General features: G+C 34.5%; 1 protein-coding gene across 8 annotated transcripts in view; it reads right to left on the bottom strand.

Annotated features, from left to right (window-relative positions):
- Positions 1 to 27619, bottom strand: part of ens (MAP7 domain containing protein ensconsin) — a 380882-nt gene that overhangs the window by 237384 nt on the left and 115879 nt on the right. The window contains exon 2 of one of the 8 annotated variants that reach the window (XM_089640514.1): positions 17470 to 17525. The exons of the other annotated variants lie outside the window; for them this stretch is intronic. Within the exon in view, the coding sequence (XP_089496640.1) occupies positions 17470 to 17518 (49 nt within the window). The 5' untranslated portion in view covers positions 17519 to 17525. The remainder of the gene's footprint in view (positions 1 to 17469; positions 17526 to 27619) is intronic. 8 annotated transcript variants of the gene reach the window in all.

The raw sequence follows: 27619 nt of genomic DNA, 5'->3' as shown, positions 1-27619 counted from the left end.
ATGTATTTGTTACGTCTCGGTTCCGGTTTAAGATGGTGGCCATGTTGGAAACTACCTTTTTACTCCGCCAGAGTTGTGGTTCATACTGCGAACTGTCATATCAAAATAATATTACGATACTTTGGATAATTTTTACAATTCCTTATTTACAATAAAAAATGTACATAAGGTATTGTACCTTCTTACATATCTAATTATTCAGGGGAAATTTTGGTTTTGATTTGAAATACGACAAAATTAGAGACATATTTTTGGAGGCGAGGTCTACTGACTGTTCACAATTAGTAAATTCAGAATATATCGGAACTTGATTGAGTTCTTGCAGCTGCGCTTATACTAAAACATATAACTACGAAAAGTCATTAAGAAAATATAATTTTTATGAAACTTGTGTTTCGACATTCTCATAACACATTCGTGTTTCACTGATAGATTTTTTAGGAAATCTGTCAATTCATTCCTGCCAATGGCCAGCAGTCCAATTTTCAACAGGAATACGAATAATTTTAACAGATTTTCAATAAATTAGCAATATTTAATTAGTAAGTTTTCTTCATGTGTCTGTGTATGTTAAGGCTGTACATTTTTCAATTACTGGGTTTTCTCACCATTAAAAATATTTGATGTAGATTGTCGGGTTTAACAATAACGCAGAATCTCACGCAATGATTTTATGTAAACGCAATATGAAATAATAGCTCATAAGGAAGACAACAGAAGAGCTCATAATGAAACCAAATTTGCTGTAACTACCTAACGTCAATTACTATTGTAATTGTGATTATTATTTTGCGGAAGTGATAAAAATGTGTTAATTCTAATTCAAGGGGCCAGTGAAACATTACAACTTGGAAGAAAAAATTCTATAGAAAATAAAAAAAATAACCACCCTAATGGAAGTTTCACATAAAGCTTTCTTTTACAACGATCTCCACATGGAAACCATATGGGGAGTCATATGAAAAAGAGTTTAAAGTGTATTTTTGACGAAATTTGCAAGGTGTTGCCATTTTTGACGATATAGTACCGTCGTAAAATATTATTTCTTCTCTAATGGCAACTATATATATGAAACTAAAAGTGTGAAAATAATTATCATGTAAAGCTAACTAACTCGCTTTACATGATAATTACTTTCACACTTTTGATTTCATATACAGGGTGTCCGTAGGATCAAAGTGCGCTAACCGAGCAGTAATACACGTTCAAAATCAGTAATAAACATGCATAATATACGTGTAAAATAATGACAGACGACAGTCAAATAATATCCGCCATCTTAGAATGTACGAAAATCGGTAGGTACCAAAATAGAACACATTCTTTTTTTCCAAGCCGAATCCACAAGAAAAGACGGCACACATGAAACTGGACGGAAATGAGCATCGTGTAAAACGCCCATTGCAATAAAAATATTAGTATACGTATTTGGGGGAAATATGTATTTTTTTTTTAATTTCTGCAAAATAACGCTGGTACAAACAACTCATAGTTGTAAAAAGCAATGAATAATAATAATCAAATGAATGCACCAACAATTCACACACTCCAATTCTAGTGTACTTTAAAACGTTTTACCCGGAAAGCATTTGCACAAAACATTTTCACAATTACTTCAGCAAAAAATGCAGGAATAATAATATACCTAACACTCTTAAAACAGCGAATATTTATTGTAAACATGCGTTGACTTGAAGCTTTGTTCTCTGTGAGTCGCGGCAGTAAACGCGAGCTAATTGGCCTAAATTGCAGCAGCGGCACTCAATCACCAGCTAATTTAGTAAATACTGTTCGTAAGATGTTCTAGATACATTATTAACACAGTACAGAAAATATCAGATGTAAACTGTAAGGAAATAGATCGCATCTCAATATCCGCGAGGAAAACTGCAAGGATAATAATCGCTGAGCGTTGACTCGTCCCAGGTACAAACGTCTTTATTTCGAGATAGGAGGCCTAATCGAACTTTCTAGGTCAAATCGAGCCGTATACTATGATCGCTCTTTTAGTGTAACAGGTCCGCTCATCTGGAATAGACTTCCCTCAGCTCTTACTAATCTCCAGAATTTGGCTGAATTTACACGGGCTTTAAAAAAAATTATTAAAAAAATCTTACCATTACTAAATCTTAACTTCTTTTCGATATTTTATGATAAGCCATATTCTAAAACTTCCCGTAATCGGTTGTCTCCTTGTACCTTTTAAAATGTCTGCTCAGAAGATTCTCATTTCTGAGCAAAAACTCATTTTATATTATGTCTTTAGTTTTAATATTCTTGTTTTGTCCTGTCCTGCTGTTATTGTTATTCTAAGTTTTTGTCATCACTTTGTATAAACAGTATGTTTACTTATATTAGATCTGTATTGGGTAAGGCACACTGTAGGAATAATTTTAAGAACACGACCACTAATACTACATTTTTAAGTTTGTATACATAAGCGGATATGAAGTGAAATGACACTAAACTGCGAAATATAAATGCCATGTTATTATTATTATTACTGAGTAAAAAATTTTAAAAACCTATGTCATATTTGGGGATACGCTCTTGAAGAGACCCATGTTGTAGGAGGAAGAAAATATAGAGACCGGCAAATCGCTCCACAGCCGAGCCTTTGAACTCGAGAAAGTGACGTAGAAGTGACCCGGTCTAATGTGACAAATGTGAACCGCATACAAATGCAGGGCGCGCGGTTGGCATGTTTCCCGACTATGTACCGGTGCCGAAGAGATCAATGACGCTCATTCCTCGGAGCATCTTCCACCGTAATACCGGCAGAACAAGGACAGCATACCTACCTGGCGCACGTGCTCTACGCCCAGCTTCCGAGAGTCTAACTTGACTCTGGCTTCGATGGAGTAAATGCACAGAAAACAATAAAAGTATGGTAATACGGTTCGATTCTGATAATGTGATTCATGCAGGTCTTCGTACTAATACACGGATATACTCGCACCACTTTACATTGTACTGTGTGGATCACTAAAGGCATGACTTGGCAGATATTTGAGGTAATAGACATGATGAAAAAGAAAACCTGTGAACTTCGAGGCGCATAGGTGGTTTAAGATTTTGACTACCTACAAGATCATCGGAAATTAATCTACAAAAGATGATGGGCCCCATAATTAAAACACCGAATAAGAAAAACAAGCTCAGGTTGCGGAAATAAAATAAATTAGATTTTACACACTTGGGAGTGTGTGTTAGTGAATCATGTGTAACTTTCGACAGAGATGAAATGGAGAAACTTCTCAAGAAACAGCTTTGTCTTACTAACGCCTATTTATTGTTGTTTACTGAAGTTGAATAACGACTTTGAAAAACGCTGTGTTTAAAGCAATGCATATAAATATGCGACTATTGTGTTTTTTTTTATACTCCTTGGAGGAGAATCAATTGATCAATGATTTACTATTTTTAACATCTTAAATACATATGTATCTATAAACTATGTTAATATCTACGTTTTATTTATAACATGTATGTTGATTTTCTCTTTGACGGGTGGCTATTAAATTAATTACTTGAACACTTTCCTTGCTAGTCAACTTGTCAAGGAAGTGATGTCACCGGGGAGGCTTTCTAAATTTCCAACAAACAAATGCAGTCAGCTCCACAATGACGCGATGACACTAATTCGGGAGCATATATTATTGCAGCTAAAATAATGATCAACCAACTGCTAATGTGCTGTAACGTTGTTTGTTTGTTGACCACCAATGCATTTCATATTCTAATCTATCTGATTCCATTCTCCCGACAGTTGATAACTCCGGCCAATTGATCCCTCGGTCACTTGATCATCAAAGCATTATTTCGATTGTCCTTCCACCTGATTCAGTAAAACTAGGTGGAAAACCCACATACTTTATTACTTCCATTTAATGCAATAATTCTAATTAAAAATCAACTGTAAAAAATATTATTTAATATATATTTATAAACGGCAAATTTAGCCGGCATAAACTTCTGCTAGTTCAGTTTACGCTCTGGTTATCAAATAGTAAATTTAATGCCATAATGAAATAATTTTTCCCTAGAAAAGGAAGCAAAATTTTCCTGACATTGTTTCACTGCCGCCATCAATCTCAATAATGCCTATTTATTGAGTAAGAAAAGAATTTTTTTTAACTACATTAAATCCAGTGGTCAAAAGTTAGAAATAACTAGGTTTAATCCACGTCTTACGTATTTGAACATGTCCTTTTAATAAAAGGAAAAAGAAATTCCATTTTAATGATCTGCTGGAACTGAATACGTACTATCTATGTTGGTAGGACTCCCCTCATTATTCAGTAACTTGATATAAATTTATCAAAGTGAAGCCCGAGTATACAATTCGTTCCAGATTTTATACAAAGTCGAAAAAGGAGGTCAGTGAGTCTTCTCTATATCACATGCTTATGTTTAATATTCTCACTTACGTGATATTTCGCTCGGTACACTTTGTGCAGGATTATTTCAATGTACCTATGTAGATTCGTTTGTGTGCATAAATTGCAAGAATTTTCAAGAAGTTTTTACTGTCAGTGGAGACCATGAAATATTAGTGCAGATTATGTGTGATAAACATGACAAACTTTTATAATATAAATTCTAGTCTTATAAACCGACTTGCCTCATAATTTAGAATTCGTGAATACTTATACTCGTAGATATACTAAAATCATGCTCACAATTATTCTTTCACCAAAATACTTTGATACTTGCAAAGTCGAAACAAATTTGGTCTCGAAAATTTTTTTTATCACGATTTCGATGTACTGTCCAATTACGTGGCTGCAAAGCTCCAAAACTCATGATGGAGATGACATAGTACTGAAATAGCGTTTACTTAGTAATAGCACACAGAAAAAACGCATAAAGTCAGAGTACACCGTTCAAGCAGTTGCATTTTTATATTGATACATTAGAACAATTTTACATAAAATATGATTTGGTAATGTGAGCCTCACTAGGACCCCATTTTACAATTTTATGTGACAAATTATGTAGGTAAATAAAAACTCTGTACAAACAGATTTCAGCTTTATATCTAATTAAGATTAATCTCTCAGTTGTTCAATGTAATTGCAGTGTTAATAAAAGTGGTTAAAAATGTTTTACAATGCACTTGTTTTATTCTTGAGATAACGAACGTGTTTGAGTTCAGAAGTTCAGTCAGTCATGTAAGAATAAAAAAAAAATAAAAAAAAGTAGAAACCGTTGGTTGTCGGCAGACAGGAGGGGCACAGAGGAAGATCACAAGGCAACAAAGGGCACTTCAATCAAGATGCTTAAAATTGAGAAACCTCGGAACATGGAAGAAACATATATGCACCACGAAGATCACAACATCAATCATAGAGGACCGATAAGGAAGATGAAGATACGGACACTAATTAATAATTAGACACAAGTCCAATAATTTGGATGTGCGTTGATTTTTGAAAAAAAATTTGGACATTCTCGACCACTTTCCCGTTCCCGTAAGGAAGGCCTCACAACCGGACCCTGCGGTACTCCAGCTACAGTATGTGGGAACAGGTTTATTGTGCGCACAAGAGGGTCGCCGCCGCTTGAAAGAATGCAGACCGTAATAACTGCTCGCGCATCATGCGATCCGGGTTGACTCAAATATTTAACGGTCGTCTGTCATCATAAAACTCCTCCACAGACGTATATAAAAAACTATCGATTGACCAAGAAAATATCGTAATTGCGAGCTATGGCTTGACATAATCGTAGCTGCAAAGTAAATTAAAATAAAGTACAGTTGTCAACGATCATTGAAATATTTTTTTTATGTGCTGCGAGGTTGCGGATAGATAAATAATAATTATTACAAAACCAACCGACCAACAATTACTTTCAAGATTAATAAAAAGGCATGTATTTAACATAGTACTTAAATAATAGTGTTTATACCCAGATTTATAGATTATCGTTACACCCAAAGATGTGTTTTGGTGATATTGCCAAAAGACATCATAATATTCAAGCAGTATAATATATATAAGCTACCGTACCAGTAGACATAAATAATTTGTAAGAACATGGCTTAAAAATGAACATTGATATCGGTTTATAAAGTATAATAGAAACCCAACCTTAACGTATACATTTTATTTTATTGTAAGCACTTTGCTGATCAGAAAATACAAATTCGATGGCTCCAACAAAAAAGGAAAACACGAGCAAAACAGTTTGTTGAAATACACACCCCAACTTAGATAATATTATATCATCGAGTGAAGATATCATAAATATCAATAATAAGCAGCACGTCACTCGTCTTCAACACCTAACAACGTATTGTAATTTTGTGATATCAGGTGTAAAGGAACGAAGTATGGTTCAACTGGAATCATTTATTATAATAACGATAGCATTTTATAGCGCCTTTGTAAAAAAAAAATCACTAGAAGGCGAATTATTATTCATAGGAAGAACACTTTCTTATTTCCACGGAGTATGAGCAATATTAATATCAAAAATTCCCACAATAATATTGGTATATTTCCCAGCAGATTGAGACATTTCCTTCACTGTTAATAGGAAACTAATTATACAACGAAGTAAAATAGCTCAATTAAAATACTGAATTAGTTTCACATTTTCATTGATGATAAAGAGAATACCTTTATTACAGAACAGAACTATTAAGAACAACCAAACAGGCATTATTTCGACAGGTTTATTGTGACTTTCCTACGACACTATTGAAGTAAACATTTAGAATGTACCTACAGGGGGAAATAAATGGAGCCAATCCATGTTAACATAAAACTGCATCATTGCTACGGAACTGCGGAACCGACGATGGCAAATTTAATACCTACGAGGGAGTTGTTTTGCGGGGATGGGTTGCAGTAAAGAGAGTTACTTCCCATTGCGATTCAACGAAAATGGCTCTTTGAAAATGTAATAAAAGGGAATGTTTTCTGGCGGTAGAAGGTGGGATTTATCTATAGAAAAACAACTATTCACCTTCAAACTTCAAATCTTGAAATGAAGTAAAGGGGTGCGTATTGTGAAATGACTTTGAAACTAGTTTGCAATTTGTTTAGTCGCTTCGATTGTCTGTCTCTAATTATGCAAAAGAATCGCCAAAAGCATAGTATTGTAGATATGTGGAGAAGCCAAGCACAAAATTTTAATAATGTTTACCGAACAATATTTTCTATACATCTATACATACATATATTAACCAAAAAAACTGGAAAAATACCAATCGAAAGTAGAAAATCCTACAGTTAACAGCATATGCTCTATCAGAATTTAGGTTAAGATGTGTTTTACACGCAAAATTAAGAAATCGTGATATCCATAATTTTACAGTTCTAGAAAAAAAACAATCGCCTTAAATATAAGAAACAATTATGCTGTTGCAAATCTATGACAAATACGCAACAATACAAACCTATTTAACTAAAAGTCAATTACAGAAGAATCTATCGACAATACAATTCGCTAAGTGATAAATTCAATTAACCAGCGTACTCGTTTATCAATAACACCTAATAATGATTAAATAAAAGATATTTCAATCTATTGGCAAATCGCCATAGCTAATCGTTTGACGCGGCTCATAAGGCGTTTTGTCAAGCGGAGAAAGCATCGCAAATCGATAATGTCCGGTCTCGTGCTGGGGAAGTAGACACCGGCCCACGTGAGCCCGGGATACCGGACGTTAAGTCTCTAGTCTCTACTGAGCAAGAGAAAAACACGGAAGCTGCGCCGGGTGGAGACACCGGACGTAGACGAGTGCGATGAAGCGCGTCCGGATTCCGGATAAACCCAATATCCACTTTGTACATGCCTAACTACTAGCAACGCTTCTAGCTGCAGATTGCATGATGATTCGAATCTTGTTTCGCACGAACTTCATCATCCCAACTGCATAGGGTTAGTGGGACTATATCTCCATTTTATGAGACTAAAAGGTGGGTAGAGAGATGGTGAAGACGGAGGTCACAAGATAAAGTCGTTTCTAACAACACGCAACATTGCGATTCTCCACAAAATAGTATCAAGCGCATCATTAAAATGGAGTTTGGGAATTTATCACTTAAAAATTATAGAATTGTAATGAGAACTTATCAAATAGACCGAATGTTCACCTTTATTTATCTTAATTCATTTATTAAATAATTAACAACTTTGATTAGTGATATAAATTTGAATAAATAAATAACTTCTACCATGTCCGACATGATGTTTTCAAGATCTGGGGCTAACTTAGCTGTCACCGTTCAGGTATTTATTTAACATATCGGCTACTACTAAGGCCCGGTATATCAGTCAGTCCGTATCCTCGCTATATACGACATTCCTAGCTCAAATTAAAGCGGGCTAAATCTGCCGCTAAAGCCTCGATAAGAATAGTTAACTTTTTAGACGCCGAGGCTATAGCAGTACCACATGTCAAATCAGACATTTGCGTCTCATATGGAATATTATATTCACCGAGAAAAGAGGAATGTAGATGTTATTAATTAATAATCAATCTAAAATAGTCTTGTAAGTTAAAATAAAAATGATTTTAAATGGTTCAACGTCAGGAGATTTTTTTGTTCAGCGGTTAAGTACGTCATAATCTCATGAATAGTGCGCTTTTTTTGACTCCAGCAAAACAAATGTCATTTACAATTAGTATCCTCGCTTAAAATAGCTTCATGCTGACTGAAGTGTGGAACTTTATCAAAAATCTTTAAAAAAAACCGCTGCCGTCGGCATTTTGAAAGTTCGCAATCTCGCGATGACATTAGAGGGCATGCATAATAATGCATATACCACTCACATGGGCAGTCACGTAGACAGTTTTACAAAGAAAAACAAAAATGTCTATATTAAAATCATAGATAATGGTGACCTATTATTAAGGGTTATGTTCTAAGTCGTGCTAAGCTCGACATTCCAACCAAACCGGGCTTAAAATCAATTGATATACAGGGCCTAAGAACACACAAGGAATGGGAGGAATCAACAAAAGGTTGAAGAAAACAGTAACTGAAACAAGAAAGAACGAGGTTTTCAGAAGTGTTTACATGGCAAAGATCAGGATAGAAATAGAAATGGCGGAAATCAGCACGCGATTTGACAAACTTAGACAAACCCAACCCCCAGGGGTTGGGGGGTGAGTTGTTTGGGGGTGAAAGTGTGTTAGTAGAGTAGGGTGCCAAAATCGCAATCGCGCAAGTGGATTACAGTTCAACACGCATTAAGGCGTGCGATTTTAAACGATTGGTTAAGAGCTAAGAAAATCAATAAGCCATTTAGAAAATTAAATGCGGAATTTGCAACGGCTAGCAATAATTAGAAATAGCTGTTAGGAATAGCGGCAACTCCAAATTCTCTCGTTTTTTGTGAAAGATAAACCTACGCAAACCTGTCAAAAATAGTAGCATCATCATAGATAAATCAATTTACAAAAATAAATCTTTGAAATATAGACACGGAGATAAATGTTCAACGCGTAGACCAAGAGTAATTTTGAAAGAAAGGTTTTAAATTAATCATCGTTATGAGGAATGAAACTATTCAACAGAAAACCGAATTATAGAAATGAGAATCATTTTGAAGTAATGATATTTTTTTTTAATAAAAACATGTACATATTTTAAATGGATCTTCTATGATTCACTTTTGTAATTAATACTTCAAACTGTACATTTTACGCAGCATCACTCTCATTGGGAGACGAGAGTGGGTACCGCCCCCCGGGAACCATTTATTGTATAACTCTCCGCCATAAGTTACTTACCCCAAGTGGTTCGCTACGTTTGGTGACTTAGCAACGGTGCCCGGGTTTATGTGGGTGAGGTTCGTCCGCGTCTTGGCGGTGGATGCGTCTACACTGCGTGGCAGGCCGGTTCGGGAGAGACTACGGTTGAAGGAGACCCTTTGACCCATCTAGCAGGACTGTCTCCCTACCGCCTTGCACCTTAGTGGAATGGATGGATGGATTCTTATCACCCCTCATACGTTTTTCCTTCCCGGAACTTCCCCTCCTTCCTTTCCCAAAAAGACCCTCCACACAGCACCTCGAAGGGTGACATAGGCCCTGAGGGGAATTATTTTCCGCAGAGCCTCCTGTGTGGAGCAGACGTAAAAAAACACGACCAATGTGGTGGATGAAATATTAGCCTCATGTTAAAGTTGTTATAAAAGATTACAACCTATATTTAGTAGAAGGATTAGAACCTGTGAAAAATGTACAGTGCCTTTGGGGTAATTTCTCACGGAAACGGTGCTATAAAAATCATCCAATAATTACTATACAAGTAAGCAGTTGGGATTAATACCAGTTTTCATTCTACATAATGAAAATGAATGCTAGATGCTTTAGGTAAAATATACGAACAGAAATCGTGAAATTTGTTGGATTTATTCTGCAGAACGACGCCTGATTACGAACGGTGCAAATAAGGACTTAACGAGTCATAAATTGATTCGAGTTAGCGGTAATTACATTTGATTATAATGATTCGCAGAATTCATTAGTAACTTTAAAAAAGATTGATGTCAAAAACAAAAGCGTCCCACTTACCAAATCTAAGATAAAAGCCTCAAGCAATTAATAGCGAATCAAAAAAGTGTTATTTATTCGAGTGAGAGAGTTCAATAATCTTTAAAAAATACATTAATTTATGTGGGTACAGTAGATGTGAACATTATAAACAGCAAAATTACAGTTTCCATTTCCGATATCTTCTGTGGTGTTGTCAGCCTTTCAGGAAATGACACGAGATGACCAGGTGCAAGTCTCAGAGCCAGTGCGACTACGGCACTCGCAAGTGGGGAATGTTACGAGTTGGAAGTAAAATATATCTACTATAATAACATGATTTACAAGTAATTGTTTTAATTTGTTTTTAAATAAATATTACTCAACGGCACGCCATGATACAGAATGTTGATGTTGTGTAATTAGCGAAACGGCGGAACACATTTAGTGGTCAGTACTCGACTGTAAGCTGAAGTTACGGTTTTGAAAATGTAAACTGCCAGAGTGCAGTTCTGTTCTAATAATTAATAGCGAATGAAATAAATACGATGACATGAATTTGGCTGAAAACCAGTCTCTTTAATTAGTTATGTCAGGATTTTCCAACTATGTAATTAGAACTACCTTTTAATATTTTCTGTATATATCTAAATAGTATAAAAAGTCGCTATCCGCGCCTGTCTGTGCGCTTAGTTCTGGATTTTGAAAGGGTTTTCACTTTAGAAAATTTCTTCCGGAAGGTTTATATAATAATAATAATATTTAGCTAATTTATATAGCTCTGTTTTCCTGAAAAAACACCTTAATACATGCATATTATATTTATTGAAAGTAGAGAAAAGTCTCAGAGGAACGCCGGATACACATCAGTTATTAATTGTAGTGATTCTGTCAAAAAAAATGTCAGCTCCCCGTTTGGTAGATTGTTGCATTCGGACGGATTAAAGTATTTTTTAGGTGGGAATGGTGTGTCTGTTCTACCGTAACTGAAATGGGAGCTCTAGTGTCATTTATAAAATATCTACAACAAGTTGAACCTGGGTTATTTTCAAGCAGCACTCAATTATGATATCATAGGACCAATGGTAACATCAGGGGTACCTGTGTGGAGTTAATATAGATTATTTAAATCCAATGAAGAATTAATAAAAAAAATTGAACATAGTACATAAGAGGGAAAATCTAATTTATGTGAAAGAAAACTCAATTTCAATGACATCAACAGAAGTGGAGATAAAAAGCTATGAAAATACATTATAATGCCGGAAATTGTTCATAAATTGGATTTCTTTTCGATTACAAAACACAAGTCAGTTTTTCATAATTCCACTGAGCGTTAAAAATAATTAATTATCAGCAAAGTACAGTGGCGAAATTTGGAAATACCCACACGATAGCGGGGCACATTGTACGAGTATTATGGGCTGGCAGGAGGCGGCGTTAGTTCAATGTTCTGCTGACCGCCGCGAGACGGAGAAAAACACTGAAACTAGATTACCGCACCCTACTAGTGCAGCCCGCAAAATTATTAGGAAATAGAACTGCGAGGTATGCGCACCTCCAAACATTCTCTGCATATTTCCCATGCAACTTTCAGGCACAATGAATAATTTTCTACATTTCAGACCCACTTCCGAGAATATCTAAAACAATAAAGTACAGTAGTTTCTGTTCACCCCGGGGTTTCATTTCCCGCATACAACGGAATGACTTTACCCCTCAGGCTAATTTGTTCGGTTTTGCAAACAAAAAGCAACTATCCGTAGAGTCAATTTGTTCGCTTTTGGGAACAGCTCATATGGTCTCAAATAAATCTTTGTATTCTCCTTTACTGTCATGGTGAGAAATATGAACAAAACGGTGTTAGAAGGAGGAAAACACCACGCTTAATGACAAGTTTGCAAAAACGTTTTGAGCGATCGCTTGCCATAATGTACCAAATTTATAAAACCCGTGGATTCATTGACTAAACCGCAGAAAGCAGATCTATATGTTTCCATATTAATATTTTGAGGAATTGTATTAATTAAATAATATATAATATGGTAATCGCTCGAAACGATAAAAAAATGAGATGAGAGTAACGTTTATAATACCTTTGTCTAGTAAATAAAACATGTGGTTTTTCATTATCAGTATTTTTTAGTTGTTTAGAAGAAAAAAATTCCAATATTTTAATTTTTGTTGGTTCAAAAATTATATGTTTATTTATAATAACATAATTTGAAAGCGTGATTCATCACCTTTCAAAAATAGTTTTTAGTTATTAGATACGTTTAGTAATATTCTATTTATTTTGATTTTATTGCGAAGCGAAAATACACACAAATTCTCAGACTTTCTGACAGAATCTTTAAGAAATGTAATGGTCAATATGCCGGAGGCCTGAGTGGTTAATAAATAAAAGATAGAGACCTACGTAGCTCAACATTCGATGGGTTGATAACTTGGCACGAATTTTTTTAGCGCATGAAATCAAAGTATGTGCGTCGTTCACACTTAGTGACAAGGTACAACCTAACCGCCCTTTCCACTTCATTACAACTCCTAAAACAGAAATGCCATAGTTCCATTGGGTGCAGGTAGTTGGAACTCATGTGCAGTATCTTGGCAGTATCACATAAAAGGATAGGTTGAGCGAAATGGTTAATATTGTTTATCGGCGTCACATCCACGGAAATATTATAATGCATAACTCGGTCATGTAACTACTTATACTAATTTTCACTACCTGGTGAGTAAATTTAATAATCTTTGTAATAAAATTATTTAATTATAAAGAGATTGATTTTATAACTCTATACAATTCATATATAACCAGCACAAAGTAATAGCAGACACTAAACATTATATGTGAAGAAACAATAATCAGTTAATTAATTAATTTGTACATCGGGCACTTTTTATAAGATTTCCAGCAGATAATAGCGGAGAATGAAGAACTTGCGCAACTGTACGCGGAATTTCATTACTTTTTTAAATCAATCAAATAGATATGCCGGAAACGATATTTATACTTTAACGAATGTATTGCAGAACCGCTTATTCATGTATTATGTTGTTATTCAAGTATAATAAATACTAATTTGTATCTCTGGTTCAATGAACTGTTAAACTTGGATTTTTGTTTTGAATTTGAGTGTTATTTTCAAAATTGGAACTGATTGTGCAAAGAATTCAGATAAGCAATAAAATACCTACCTACAATATAATATTTAAGAAGAAAATTATTTTATTGTTCATTTTCAAAATTGAAACTGATTTGTCAAGAATTTCGACAAAACCGTGATTTTTCATGGGTAATAATAGTTAACATTTGTAATAAACATACGTTTTAAAAATAATGTTAAGAAAATTATAAAGTGTTTTTATTTATTTATTAGCATCCGTTTTTAAGTTACGTGTACACATAAAGTTATATTATATGAAGTTTTATAAGGTACTAGCTCAAGTCCCCTACGTCGTCCAGATTTTTTCTCAATGTCATGTAGACAGACGTTATTTTTGTTTTCTGTGCAAAATATCATGAAACTCGATTTGTATAAAACTCAAATCCACGCCGCCCGCCACAGTAACTATTATTTATATTAATAATAGAAGATAGAGAGATAGAAGAATAAAGATAAAAATTAATAATATTAATCCTAATGGTCGCGTTCTGGTTTAAAATTAATATTTTTAGCGCCTAATCTAGATTCCGGTGAACATTAATCATCTGTAAAGTACAGGGTGTAAAGAGACGGAGGTACTTGACTTACTTTAACCAGTGATTCCTGAAATTATTTGGAGTAAAAAATTAAAATGTAATTATGGTCTCCGGTGACTTTTTAATGTTTTTTTAATATTTTTTTTTTTTCAAAAATGAATTATTAAAAATTCTTTCACGTGTTATCACTGGAAACTTAGCCAAGTAACCGCCCAACCCCTCACATCGACCCTAGCTGTCCAATATCTCCTGATGTTCTATGTTTTTAGTTGAAAAAAACAGTCGGCGCAGCTTTGATTTCTATACAAATCTATAGTTTTTTTCAAAGATTAATTAAATTTTGCACATTTGATTTTCAAAACAAAATGAATATCTACATGCGATTTCAAAAACCACCATCATTCCCTTTTCCCATATTTAAAGCACAATTTTGATACTCCCTGGTGAAATTTTGCACATTTGATTTTTAAAACAAAGTGAATATCTACATGAGATTTCAAAAACCATCATCATTCCCTTTTATCCTAAATATAAAGAACAATTTTGATACTCCCTGATGAAATTTTGCAAATTTGATTTTCAAAACAAAGTGAATATCTACATGAGATTTCAAAAACCACCATCATTCGCTTTTCCCTTATTTAAAGCACAATTTTGATACTCCCTAATGAAATTTTGTACATTTGACGTTCGGAAAATTACTGTCTAAATCTGATTTCGAAAAACTATGCGTAAAGCCCAGGCTATGACGGCCGGCATAGTCCAGTGGTAACGCATTGGACTGCCATTCCGAAGGTCGCGGGTTCGAACCCGGCGTGCGCAAATAAATTTTATTTGATAAATTTGTGTTATTTCACAATTAATTAATTAAAATAATATATAGTATATTTGCGGCATGTTCCAGAGTGGAAGATACTACCAGTATCGCCCTGGTGTAAGACCACTATTCAGAATTGAAACGTTGCTCCAAATGGCTTTAGCCGTGTTTAGTGACTAGATCTGAATAGCCAGGTACTTCCCCACCTTCCCCTTTCCCTTCCCCACTTACCTTCAGCCTCACAACATCCCCCAATTGGGGATGCCATAGTCTCACTGGCTCCAGACGGGAGCAGTTGGGACTCTTGTGAGGTATTCACTATAAAAAAAAAGGCAACAACGGGAACTTCGCTAGTAATACATAAAATTGTAAAGCAGATTAGGGCATTTCCAGACAGTTTTAATTATTTCCTTTCGCTATAAATCACAGGACACTTTGATAAGAAGATAGAAGTGATTAAACTCCCGCCCTAGTTCAATAAATTTGATGCATTTGCGGGTGTTTCGCTGGGATAGCGGGTCTCCCGGAAAAGCCATTTAAAATTTCTACATCCAGTTGGTAATTCTACCCAACATTGCGGGTCCATCGGCACTTATACGGAGAGTACAATATTTTAAACAGAGCTTTAGGAGTGACCTTTTAACCCTAAGCCCCGACCTCGTGCAATAAGTAAAATGATGGGTGGGAAAGTAGTTTGTACATTAAGCTTCCGCGGAGACTGTTAATGTTGATGAACAAAGCTGACTCTGGATTAGGGCAGAGATATAATTTGCACTTGGATATAATAAATTATGTGCCCTACTATTTGTTTTAATTATTTTAATTTCATTCTGAAAATAGGAACAATTTTAATAGATAATTAGCGCAGACCCGTGGAAAATCACGGGATGTTATAATAACATTTTGAAAAAAAAAAAAAACAGTTAAAATTATTTTCTATTAGGTTTTATAAGATTACTTTTCTTTGTCCAAACATCAGTTTCATTTTTGAAAATGAGACTATAATTCAAAGCAAACACAAAGTTTTAGAGTTCATTGAGCCTAGAGTTAGGAGCAAAACCGAAATTAGCATTTTTAATAATATCACTAATCGAGGCCACATTTTCAATAAAAAATGATTACGTTCTGCATGATTTTCAAGATTGTAATTGTTTTTAAATGTTAATACACACGATTTCCGACTGCTCCTTACTAACTGGAGCTAGTGAGATTATGGCATACCCCAATTAGGGTACGTTGTAAGGCTGAAGAGTATGAGAATCCCCATTTGGGTTATGTTGTGATGCTAAGGATGTAGATTCAGATTTGGTTACCAAACACGGATAAAGCCATTTCAAGATGAATTCAATTCTGAATGGTGTTCTTACACCAAGGCTGAGCATACTGAGAGTACATACCACTGAATTAGTAATAGATACCTACCTAAACTATCTTAGATTCGATAAATAATGCTATTTTTTAAATTTAAAATTAAACAATAACTTTGTAAACATCACTTATATGAAGAAATGCTATTTTTAATCAGCCTACGAACTATTTTGGCGTTTCAACATGACTTTGAAAGTTTTATTAAAAACAGTAATACCATTTATTTTTATCTGTAATATTGGTTTTATTTGTCTACGGAATAGGTTTATGTGCCCCGCAAAATTTGGCCCCATGAGATTGTAGATTTACGACATCTCCATTCAGTCAAAGTTTAGGGAAACCAGAAATGGAGGTCAAGCCTTCGCGAGGTCTCCAGAGTTTTCAGACGGCAGCTTCCAGTCAGACTCCATTCATAATATATATGGAGCAGATTTTATGGTACTAGCGGGAAATAACTTGACTGAGAGATACGGCTACGGAAATAGGAAAAACATATAACTATAATTTTACTATACAGGGTGTATCAGCAGTAGCACGTACCCAAAATACTTTACCCAGCGATTCCTGAGCATATTTGAAGTAAAATTTATATGTCCAATGATATTTTTTTTCAATTAAAAACATTTTTTCCATCACACGTCGCCACTGGGTACAGCCTAGCGCATCACGTGATACGCATTCCATCTCGTTCCAGCAGCACCACACAGACGAGACAGGGCGTGTATCACGTGATCGGTTGCGACGTGTGGCAGTATGTTCAGTGGCGATGTGTGCAATGACATCCACATTTTTTACTCCAAATAAGCTCAATAATCTCTGGCTAAAATCATTCGGGTACGTGCTGATACGCTGTATACAAGGAATATTCGAGAAGCAAATTCAAATGTAATCTGAAAACAATCCAGATAAGACTGCCAAATAAGCTGAATTCGTAATGTAAGAACCTAGTTTTCAGATTCGCGTATATAAATCAGATTGAAAATATGTAGATAAGAGATAATACCGAACGGAATATTTTATGAAATATGCTCACAGCAGAGTTATGCACTCTAAATCAAAATAAATTTAATAAATGTATCATACCTTGTTGCCACAAAGCATAATTGTTGAAGACGTCAAGAATGTTAGCCATTGCCTACCTGAAAACAGAAAAAAAACCTTTTATTAGTATTAAAGAAAAAAAAAATCATTCGTGCTACTACCAAGCCATAAACAAGTCTTCCTTGAAACTTAACTCTGACATATTATTTATTTTGTTAAATTTAATGGTGTCGGTGTAATTCCGGGTGGAATGGATCACGTCTGGTAGTAAAAAGTGCGAGTCAATCCTGCTTTCTCCTTGGGGAACATTGCGTGGGTTGAAATACTATCTCAAAACATAACTTATCCATCACGATTTAAAACACTTACATAACTTCTGTCCACTTTGGAATTTACCTTTACTTACTGCAACTCACATCTTCAGATATCTAAAGTCATCGCTGGTACGTTACTAAAATTTTAACGCGCGACAGATGTTTCGCCTTCAAAAGTATTTTTCTTAAAATTTGTTTTATTGTAAAATATAAAAGTACAATGTACTTCGAAAATGTTAACAATACATAGGGGATTGCACCGATCCGAAAAATGTAAACAATTGGATAAAAGGTTACCATGCCTAAAAATATTATCACAATGAAATTCCACCAAGAAGAGACAGTTTACAAATAATAGCAATATTACAACACTTATCCGGAGAATCGCACAAAATGGAAATAAAAAATGTTCAAGAACATCAAAGTAACTAATCGTGATCTACGACGGAAGCTTGCAGCAGGACAATATAACCTTGTGATATTGGTGAAAGCCAATTTCTCTTCGGTGTCAAACCTCAAACCGATGTAATGCGGAAAAGCTAAATATAACACGGCCACTCGCGAATATGTTTTGTTAGTATTTTAGAAACAGGTTCAAGGGTTCTATTATTTTACTATGACATTTTGCCTAACATATAACCATAATCAAAATTTTTATGGCACCCCATGCATGTACACAGACATGTGTATGTTATATAAAATAATAGAACCCTTGAACCTATTTCTTAAATAAGTTCAAGGGTTCATAATTTTATTATGACATTTTGACTAACTATACATAAGCAACATTTTAATGGTACCGCATATAAACAGGCAGTTGTATTTTATGTTTATTTATTACGTAGACACATTTGTAAAGCAAATTACAAAATAAGAAGTACGTATTATTGTGTAAGAAATAATAAAAATGAAGAATATTTATAAATTGCCTGTTCTAAGGAACCAAATGCTCCGTTATGCTCAGTCGTGAGTGGTGTATTAATTACTATTGTTTTTCTTTAAACTATCTATTATGTGTGTCATTAATAGTTATGAGTAATTTTAACTGACATTAGAGCAGCCATAAAAATGTGTTAACTATAATTTTCTGTACATAGTAACAAAGGTATAGCAAGTACATGGTATTGATATATAAAATATCTAAAGTTACAAATATCTCCCGAGGAAAAATAAATGTCGCCGACGGGAATTGAACCCGCACCTTCTGATGTCCGGTTAGGTGCTCTGAGACCACTGAGCTATTATTATATTTACCAGGTTCTATTCCCGTCGGCGGCATTTATTTTTACACGGGAGATATTTTCAATTTGTGTGGATATTTCAAGCGACTAATTATTGCTTATAATAATTTGTTATCCTTTGTGCTATGCATAAAAAACCTTGTCTCATAAACATTTGTTTATCATTAAAAAATAATAAAGTTACAAAGGTTACCTTATGGGTTAAACACATTTCTACATGTACAAAAAACACATTTCTTCAAAATAAGATTAGCAAATTAAATACGCGACAAGGGTAAAATATAAAATACATAAGAAAATAAAAAATTTCAAACGTGCAAACACATTTGTGACTTGACATTTCAAATAAATGAAATGAAAATACTTGGATTTAGTTAAAATTATTTAACTATCCTTTTTTTATAGTGAATACCTCACAAGAGTCCCAACTGCTCCCGTCTGGAGCCAGTGAGACATTGGGGGATGTTGTGAGGCTGAAGGTAAGTGGGGAGGGGAAAGAGGAAGGTGGGGAAGTACCTGGCTATTCAGATCTAGTCACTAAACACGGCTAAAGCCATTTGGAGCAACGTTTCAATTCTGAATGGTGGTCTTACATTAGGGCGATACTGGTAGTATCTTCCACTCTGGAACGTGCCGCAAATATACTATATATTATTTAAATTATTATTATATATAAAATTAATTATTAATTAATTGTGAAATAACACAAATTAATCAAATAAAATTTTATTTGCGCACGCCGGGTTCGAACCCGCGACCTTCGGAATGGCAGTCCAATGCGTTACCACTGGACTATACCGGCCGTCAAATCCTGATGATTGTACGGAAGTACTGAAACCGGTAGACAATAAAATTTATCAATAAAGTGATTTATTTAAGAAAATAACGTAGGTACGCCGTTTTGCGGATTTTCATGTTTATTTCCGGGGGATTTTTTTATATTCACTAGCTGACGTGTACCCGTTGTTGCTCGGTGTTATAGTAAATTATAGAAATTGTGAATTCTAGTGTAGCTGAAAACTGGGAGTACTTTTAAGGTGGAAACAAAATTAAAAATTAAGAAAATTCTAAAGAATTGAACAAGTTAACTTTTTAAAGTATTATTCCACTTTATTCACTCATCTTCATCACCTACGCCACATTTTACCACAAATAAGTATTCGATTTATTTAATCTTGCCTTCTCTTCCTCGGGTGTCCCCAACTTTTTCCACCACCCACTTAACGTATTATCATGAAATCCACACTGGTATAATAAAAATAAAAACATATTACATCTTTTTTTTTTTTTGTTATTTGTTTTTGGGGTATTATGCCGTGTTGCGCTAACTCCTTCTTTAGCCAACGTTTCGGACAGCATTGCAGTGTCCATCATCAGGGCAGATGTGTTATTACCCCAAAAACAAATAACAAAAATACTTTTGGCCGTGAAAATCTTAAATCATATTTGACATATAACATCGACTACGTATCTCATTCTAGTGCAGAGATAATTAAGTCTTCCTCGGGCGTCCCCGACTTCTTCAACCATACAGACAACTCTCTAAACAATCCTGACACTAATAAGAACAAACTATGAAATCATCAGCGAAATCGGTCCAGTAGTTTTTGTGTCTGTAGGGAAACAAATAAAGCAACAGTCATTAGATTAGATCTTCGGTCCCAGATATGTATAAATATGTCTTAGGATACTTTGCCGTATTGGTCCTGGAGACCAGGATATCCATTCTAGCGATTTATTAATGATCAATTTTTTAAAGTTTTTCTAGGTTTAAGTGCACATGGATTGTAACTTTTTCAATGTAGTTTTGACGAATATCATGAATATTAAATTCATATACAAAATACAAAGAACAAACACAGTTCGTATATGGAGAAAATTGAGCAAACACTAAGTTAAATATTAGTATTCCACCCATATTTACAATAGGGTTAAAGGTGTAATCGTAAATCAGGTCCTTGTTTCCCAATTGATCTCGAGGATTACCTTTTGCTTGGGTAATGTTTGCTTTACGAAAACACAAACCTCCACGGAGAAAACTTTCCGATAAAAAATAATGTTAATTTATTAAAAAATATTTATTTTCCTTTTAAAAACGGGACTGTTCAGTAAAAAGCGAATGTTTTATGAGGGCAGCGGAACACGTGCCCATTCAAATACTGATATTGACATTATTATTTTTTTGGTAAACTAATGTTTAAGACAAGATTTTTTATGCATAGCACAAAGGGTAACAATTATTTTACAACCAATAATTATTCGCCTGAAACACTCATCCACATTGAAAAATCTCCTGATAAAAGATACATGACATATAAAATAAAGTTGGTTGTTTTCAGGTGAAAAAATGTAACAAGCAGTAATTGTTGAATGAAACACTAGTATATATTGAATTATTTCGCGGATAAGAGATAAGCCGCCATAGCTCAGTAGTCAGAGCTGTCGACCGGAAATCGAAGGGACACGGGTTCGAGTCCCGTTGGCGTCATGTATCTTTTATCAGGAGATTTTTCAATGTGGATGAGTGTTTCAGGCGAATAATTATTGCTTGTAAAATAATTGATATTGACATTGTCGCATTCCGTCATAATATTTATTAGAATAAGAAACACGGGTTCTCGATATATTCTGAATGACTAATATGTTATCAGGAGAATGGCATACTATCGCGGTTTTTAACAGGATCAATTTTCTACGTGCACTAGATTTTCAATACATATTATTTGTTTGTAGGTAGTAATGGCAACTGGGCGAAGTTTTTCTTGGTTAATATTTTATTGCCGAGTAGAAGTAATAAATAAACGTTGAATCTTTGAATAATGGAAACGAACACAACATATTGCAATAATATTAATTTGTAACCCAGATTGAATTCTCGGTACAGAGGAATGAGCACAATATATGTATTTGCTCAAATATTATTATTTACAAAATCAAATGTGTGAATTGACCTACTAAGGGAATTTGATACACGTGACCTATAATAATAATTATGAGCAATCGATAAAAATAATAATAATAATTTTTATTCCAGGATGTGGAGAGGTTAGTGCAATTCCACACGTCCCATATGAAGGGAGTCTTCAAATTCATAGAAGTAAACAGAAATTATTTGAATAAATCATTTTTTAAGAAATACAAGAGATCTAAAAATGAATAAAAATAATAAAATTAGGTGAATTCAATGAACTTACGATATGCAAGAAAATCCAAAAATAGATAAATGTATTAAAATATATTTTCAAATAAAAAACTGTCACAAATTCTTCATAAATTGACCACTAATTGGTTTCATCAATTAGGTAGAAAGGAGAGTGAACTTTAATACACAAAAAATGAAATCAAACACAAACAAAAACAAAAACTCCAACAAAAAATAAACCATGTAAAAGATACATGTTCTAATCTTTATCATTATGTGTATATATGTACCTACCCAGTACTTTTAAATTAGAATGCTACCCAAGCAGCAGTTAATCTTATGTTTAATTGGATATTTTATTTTATTCTATTTCTTCTCTTTGTTATTCATATTTATACAAAATATGTTAGTGGGCTTAGGCACCAGTTAAAAGTACATATACCTACCTATTATTTCATTATTATTTTAATACTATACTTATGAAACAACTTATCAAAATGTTAATACTCATCCTAATTTGACTGTCCTAAAAGGGAATCCTCCTAGTTGAGCAATCAAAACATTTCTTAAATAGTCTTTATAAATGTATAATCTTTTACTAAATAAAAAAAACAAAACGACAGGTAGCTATTTTTATTATTATTATTATTTTTTTTATTTAGTAAAAGATTTTTTTATTTTATTGTTAAATAGAAAAATAATAAAATCTAAAAAAAAAATAATAAAAATAAAATAAAAAATAGCTACCTGTCGTTTTGTTTTTCGACATGGTTAAAACTCACAGTGGAAATTAAATTAGCAGGCTGAAAATAGGTGTGATGACCTAGAAATTTCATACGTTTAGATTGTGTAAATTTCTAGACGCAAGAGCTCACCATTCGAGTGTTTTGGCTACAATATCAAATTTCCGTTATTGTTTTGTTGATACAATACATTATGTTTCACACTTATATGGGCTTTATTTTATCCTGGTTTGCTTCCACACGGTTAAATCATCCATCATGTACAACATACTGGCGTACGGTGGATACCTTAAGCTATGCCGTCATGAGGGCCGACTTTAGCTACATACATCGTAAAAGGCTTTCAAACTAAAACGTGAAAGGTTTCGTTTGAAGGGGGGCGAACATATTTAGCACTTTGTGTTCGACGTCCAAAGGCACAACATACTAACCTCCCTCACGTGGAGCATTCCCAGAACAGCTTGGATGGGATTAAAAACATCGTATTTGTATGGCAACCGCAACAATAGGATTACGTATATAACATCGTGTAGTGTATTATTCAGACCATTGATATCAAAGAAGTATATTAGCAGGAAATCTAAATCATTATTACGACACCAACCGCAAATCATATTGGTTTGGCTTTTGTATTTTAGAAGTTGAATCTTGTGTCAAGTATTTTTAACATATTTTTAATAAAAAAATTTTCAAATAGTACGTACAAGTACCATTTTAGAAGATATCTTGTAGCAGTTCAATTTTGGCTAGGGGGGCATTGTAGCAGTTCAATTTTGCCCTGCCACTAATTTTATAAAGCGGCCGCTACACTACTCGCTTCGACGCTTCGACGAAGTCCTCGACGAAGTTCGAAGTGCGTGCCCACACACTCGTGTACTTCGCGAGTAACTCAGTCCAACCAGTCAGTGATTGGTTTATTTATGCCGTGACGCTTCGAGTCCTTTGACTCGGGCGCATTTACCGACAACAATCGGAAGTCTTGCGAAGCGAAGCGAAGATGCTCGAAGCGAAGATGCTCGAAGCGAAGCGAAGTTCGTGCCCACACTATCGTATTCGGTCAACTTCGATCAACTTCGCGAGTAGTGTAGCTGGGCTATAACAACTGGCATGTTGTTTATTTGACGCATGCTTTATGGCAACTTCTAGAGAGAGCTCCAGACAGAATTGCGGGAGCACCAACTTCAGTACTATTCGGGCAGTCTGCAAGGGACGACACGTTTTGAGGGAGATACGAGCGAACACTCCAGTCGACAATCTTACGGGCAGCGATGACGCCATCAGCTTGTAGAATTATTACACTGGTCATCGGATTGCACTGTTTTCTAAATTTAACAACGTTTTATGCGTAGTTTAGCGCCCTTCACACGTTAAGTCAGGTCAGATAATTTTTATGTCATCACACTTCAATGTAATTTAAAAATTCCGTCTGTGCGCTCAGTACTTCGTATTGACGCTCACCCCCAGTGATATAACTAATAATGTTTAAATAGAGTTCTATTGTTCTATAAGTTGTTGGAATAAATGTAATATTGGATATCTTTTCTCTTTTATTCTTACAATCTTAGCAAATTCCCGATGTTGGTTCTTTTCAGCCTTGACAATGGCGGCCCAAACGTGGCTTATTTAGAGTTATTATTTGAGATTGTTTCAATGACACCCAACGTGGTTTTACTGATTATTTTAGTTGTTACAACAGTGGTTTTCAATTTGGTTATAATGGCGCACAACGTGCCTGCTACCTTTATATTTTTCTGTTTCAATCTAAATGTGCAGATAGAACCAAATGTAACCAGCTAGTGCATCATTACGGATCTAACTACATTTCCCTAATGCTATTCCAAGAGAGGACCAAAGTACTTTACAAAAACACTTTTTACACAGAATTGTATCTCAAAATTAGAAAATCTTAAAATTGTATATATATATCTTGGTAGTTTCAGTTCTGAAATTTGAATTACTCATGAAGTGGTTAAAATACGCCAAACCAAATAAATGTATGAATCTAACTAAAACACAGTAATAAGAATAATAATATTTATGGCCTTAAATTTAATAAAGCGGTAAAATTAATTAACAAAAACCCGACGTAGGGAAGATAAAAGCACTAAGGGCGGGTTGTTTCATAGAATTTTAACAATTTATCAAATTTCAACGTTAATTTGCGAGTCCTGAGAATGTCCTATTCAAGTTATGTTATTATTTAAATATAGGCCAGTTACTCGACAGAATTGAAATAATAACAAAACTTGAAAATAACTTTCACAGAACTTGAAAATTAACTTTGAAATTCGAAGAATTATTCAAATTTTCCCGAAACAACCCGTCCTAACATTGTATGAGTTCATTCGTGTCCATAGTTTGAGCAAATCTTCGAGAACAAAGCCAAATCTCTTTCACTTCTTCCAAAAGATTTCCTTTAAATTTCTCACTGATGATCTTCTATTAACGTATTCTTGGAAAAACGGGGAGGATTTTTCGTAATTTTCATTGAAATAACAATAATTATTATGTAAGTGCACACTGTACACTGAGAAAAATGACTATTGGTAATTTATTAAAATCTCTTTAATTATTGTTATTCGGGTTAAAAACACGGAACACGTGTTCATGAAAACCCGAATATTTTTGCATTTCGTCATGTTATATATTATCAAGGCTAATAATATGCCAGGCGCGACATCATGATAATGTATTCTTAATTTACTAAATTTTTATCAGGAAACCTGTTAAATCATTCGGAAGGCCTGCAATCCCGTTATAATAAAAATTACCATTAATTTAAAGAGATTCTTAATAAATTAGCAAGTCATTTTTCTCCGTTTTGACCATTTTCCTCTTTTTTATGTATGCACACGCCAACCGGTTTCGGCCCACCGTGCATTCAGGTTAGATTTACAAAAACTGTTCATATGATGAAGAAATTCAATTATTTCAAGAAAGGCAAACAAATACAATATTAATTGGTCTTAATATTTTAAAGCGTAACTCGAAAAACATGTCTTTAAGTGAAATAATTTGATTACCGCCATCTATAAAAGAGCAGATTATGAATTCGTTTAAGTTTACCCTTTAAAATTCAGCCGAAGAACATAAAATTAGAAAATTTAAATGAAAGAACATAAAATCTGAAATTTTTAAACGAAAAGGCATCAAATCTGAAGTTTTTAAATGAAAGAACATAAAGTCTATCCGTCAGTTGCGTGTGGGGCGAGCTTTACTAATGGCCGGCTACTATAAAATGTATGATGGCAACACTATACAGGAGGAGGGTGGCGATGGAATCTGCAGGGGAAGGGGGTGACCAGACAGTTCGAGTACCCTACGACGCCCGGGGGAAAGCCAGCGGCGGCTTATTCCCAAATTTTCGTCCATTTTTATTTGCGCCACATTAAGGTTTATAATATTTTATACATCTTGACGCGGCCCGCCGGAGGACGGTGCCCGTAAATAACTGCGAACTTTCCACGGGGGAAAACAGCGGGAAAGTTTCCAATGTGGCCCAGGGCGGATATTACTAAAATAACGGAATGAAAGTTTAACCTTACGGGATTATTGGGAGTTATTGATGTGGGCGGTGGTGACAGAATATAACGTGAGGTAATGGCCGATAGATGAGGGAAAGTGCTTTAGGGGAATATGTTTATTATATAATCAGTAGAAGATTTCGGCTATGTAGTCCACGAGTGAAAAGGACGCTCTTCTTAGTCTTTTGCACCACCCTGTACACATGCGAGCTCTGGGCTAATTTCAAGAAAAGAACAATGGAAAGGCTTCGGGTGCAATATAACAACGCTTACCGATTGATGTTCGGACTCCCCAGGCACTGCAGTGCCTCCTCGATGTTAACAGAAGGGCGAGTTCCAGGATTTACAGCTCTGTTAAGAATCAGGATTGCAGGACTGAAGGAAAGGATAAACCATTCCAGAAACATTCTTATCATAGAATCCCGTCTGACTTCAGGATCGAGCATTGAAGACCATTGGAGAAAGATACGATGGATTCCCGTGCTTCTCTGCTTTAATTTAATTTCTTTTTCAATTTAATTTTTTAATCTCTTTTTATTTATTTTACTATATGTAAATACTATCTGTACTTATATCCTCTATGGGATGTGTGGGATTGCACTAACCTCCCCACATCCTGGAATAAAGAATTTATTATTATTATATGACGTGGTAGTAGATGGAAGAGGTCGAGGATGTTCTCAGGAAGACGTGAATACTAGAATCGACTGGCAAAGTAACTGACATTTTTCTGGATACAAGAAGAATCTCCCACCATAACTTCTCTAGTTCGAAAACCAAAGAAACAATAACTTAATTGTAGGAATAATGGTTTGGTATTTTTATTTTCATTTTCTAACTTTATAATGAGCTAGTAACCCGTGAAAAATCACGGAAAAGGCGCGAATTACTGTCGGAATTATTGACAAATCAGTGCATTGACAATTACTTAAATTAAAAACAAATACAAGTTCATTGACAAATCAGTGCCAATTTTGAAAATGACACCAAAATTAAAAACAAATCCAAGTTTATTAAACCAGAGTTATAATCACAGACGGACCCACAAGAGAAATGGCATTTTTTTTTTAAATTATGCTTGTTATTATTGGACTCGACAATTTAGTTTAAATGGCAAAATCGTTATTTTCACGTTTCTGTTACTATTTTATTTTAACTAACTGTCATGTCTTCCACATGTGTCCCCGACTTCTTCTGCCATTCACATTCCCGTCATATATTCTCCTCA

This window comes from Hesperophylax consimilis, chromosome 15, assembly GCF_061612785.1.
Source record: "Hesperophylax consimilis isolate HC1 chromosome 15, BYU_Hcon_1.0, whole genome shotgun sequence".
Taxonomy (NCBI): domain Eukaryota; kingdom Metazoa; phylum Arthropoda; class Insecta; order Trichoptera; family Limnephilidae; genus Hesperophylax; species Hesperophylax consimilis.
Note: the sequence above shows the minus strand (reverse complement) of the source record. Positions and strands in the feature narration are given on the sequence as shown.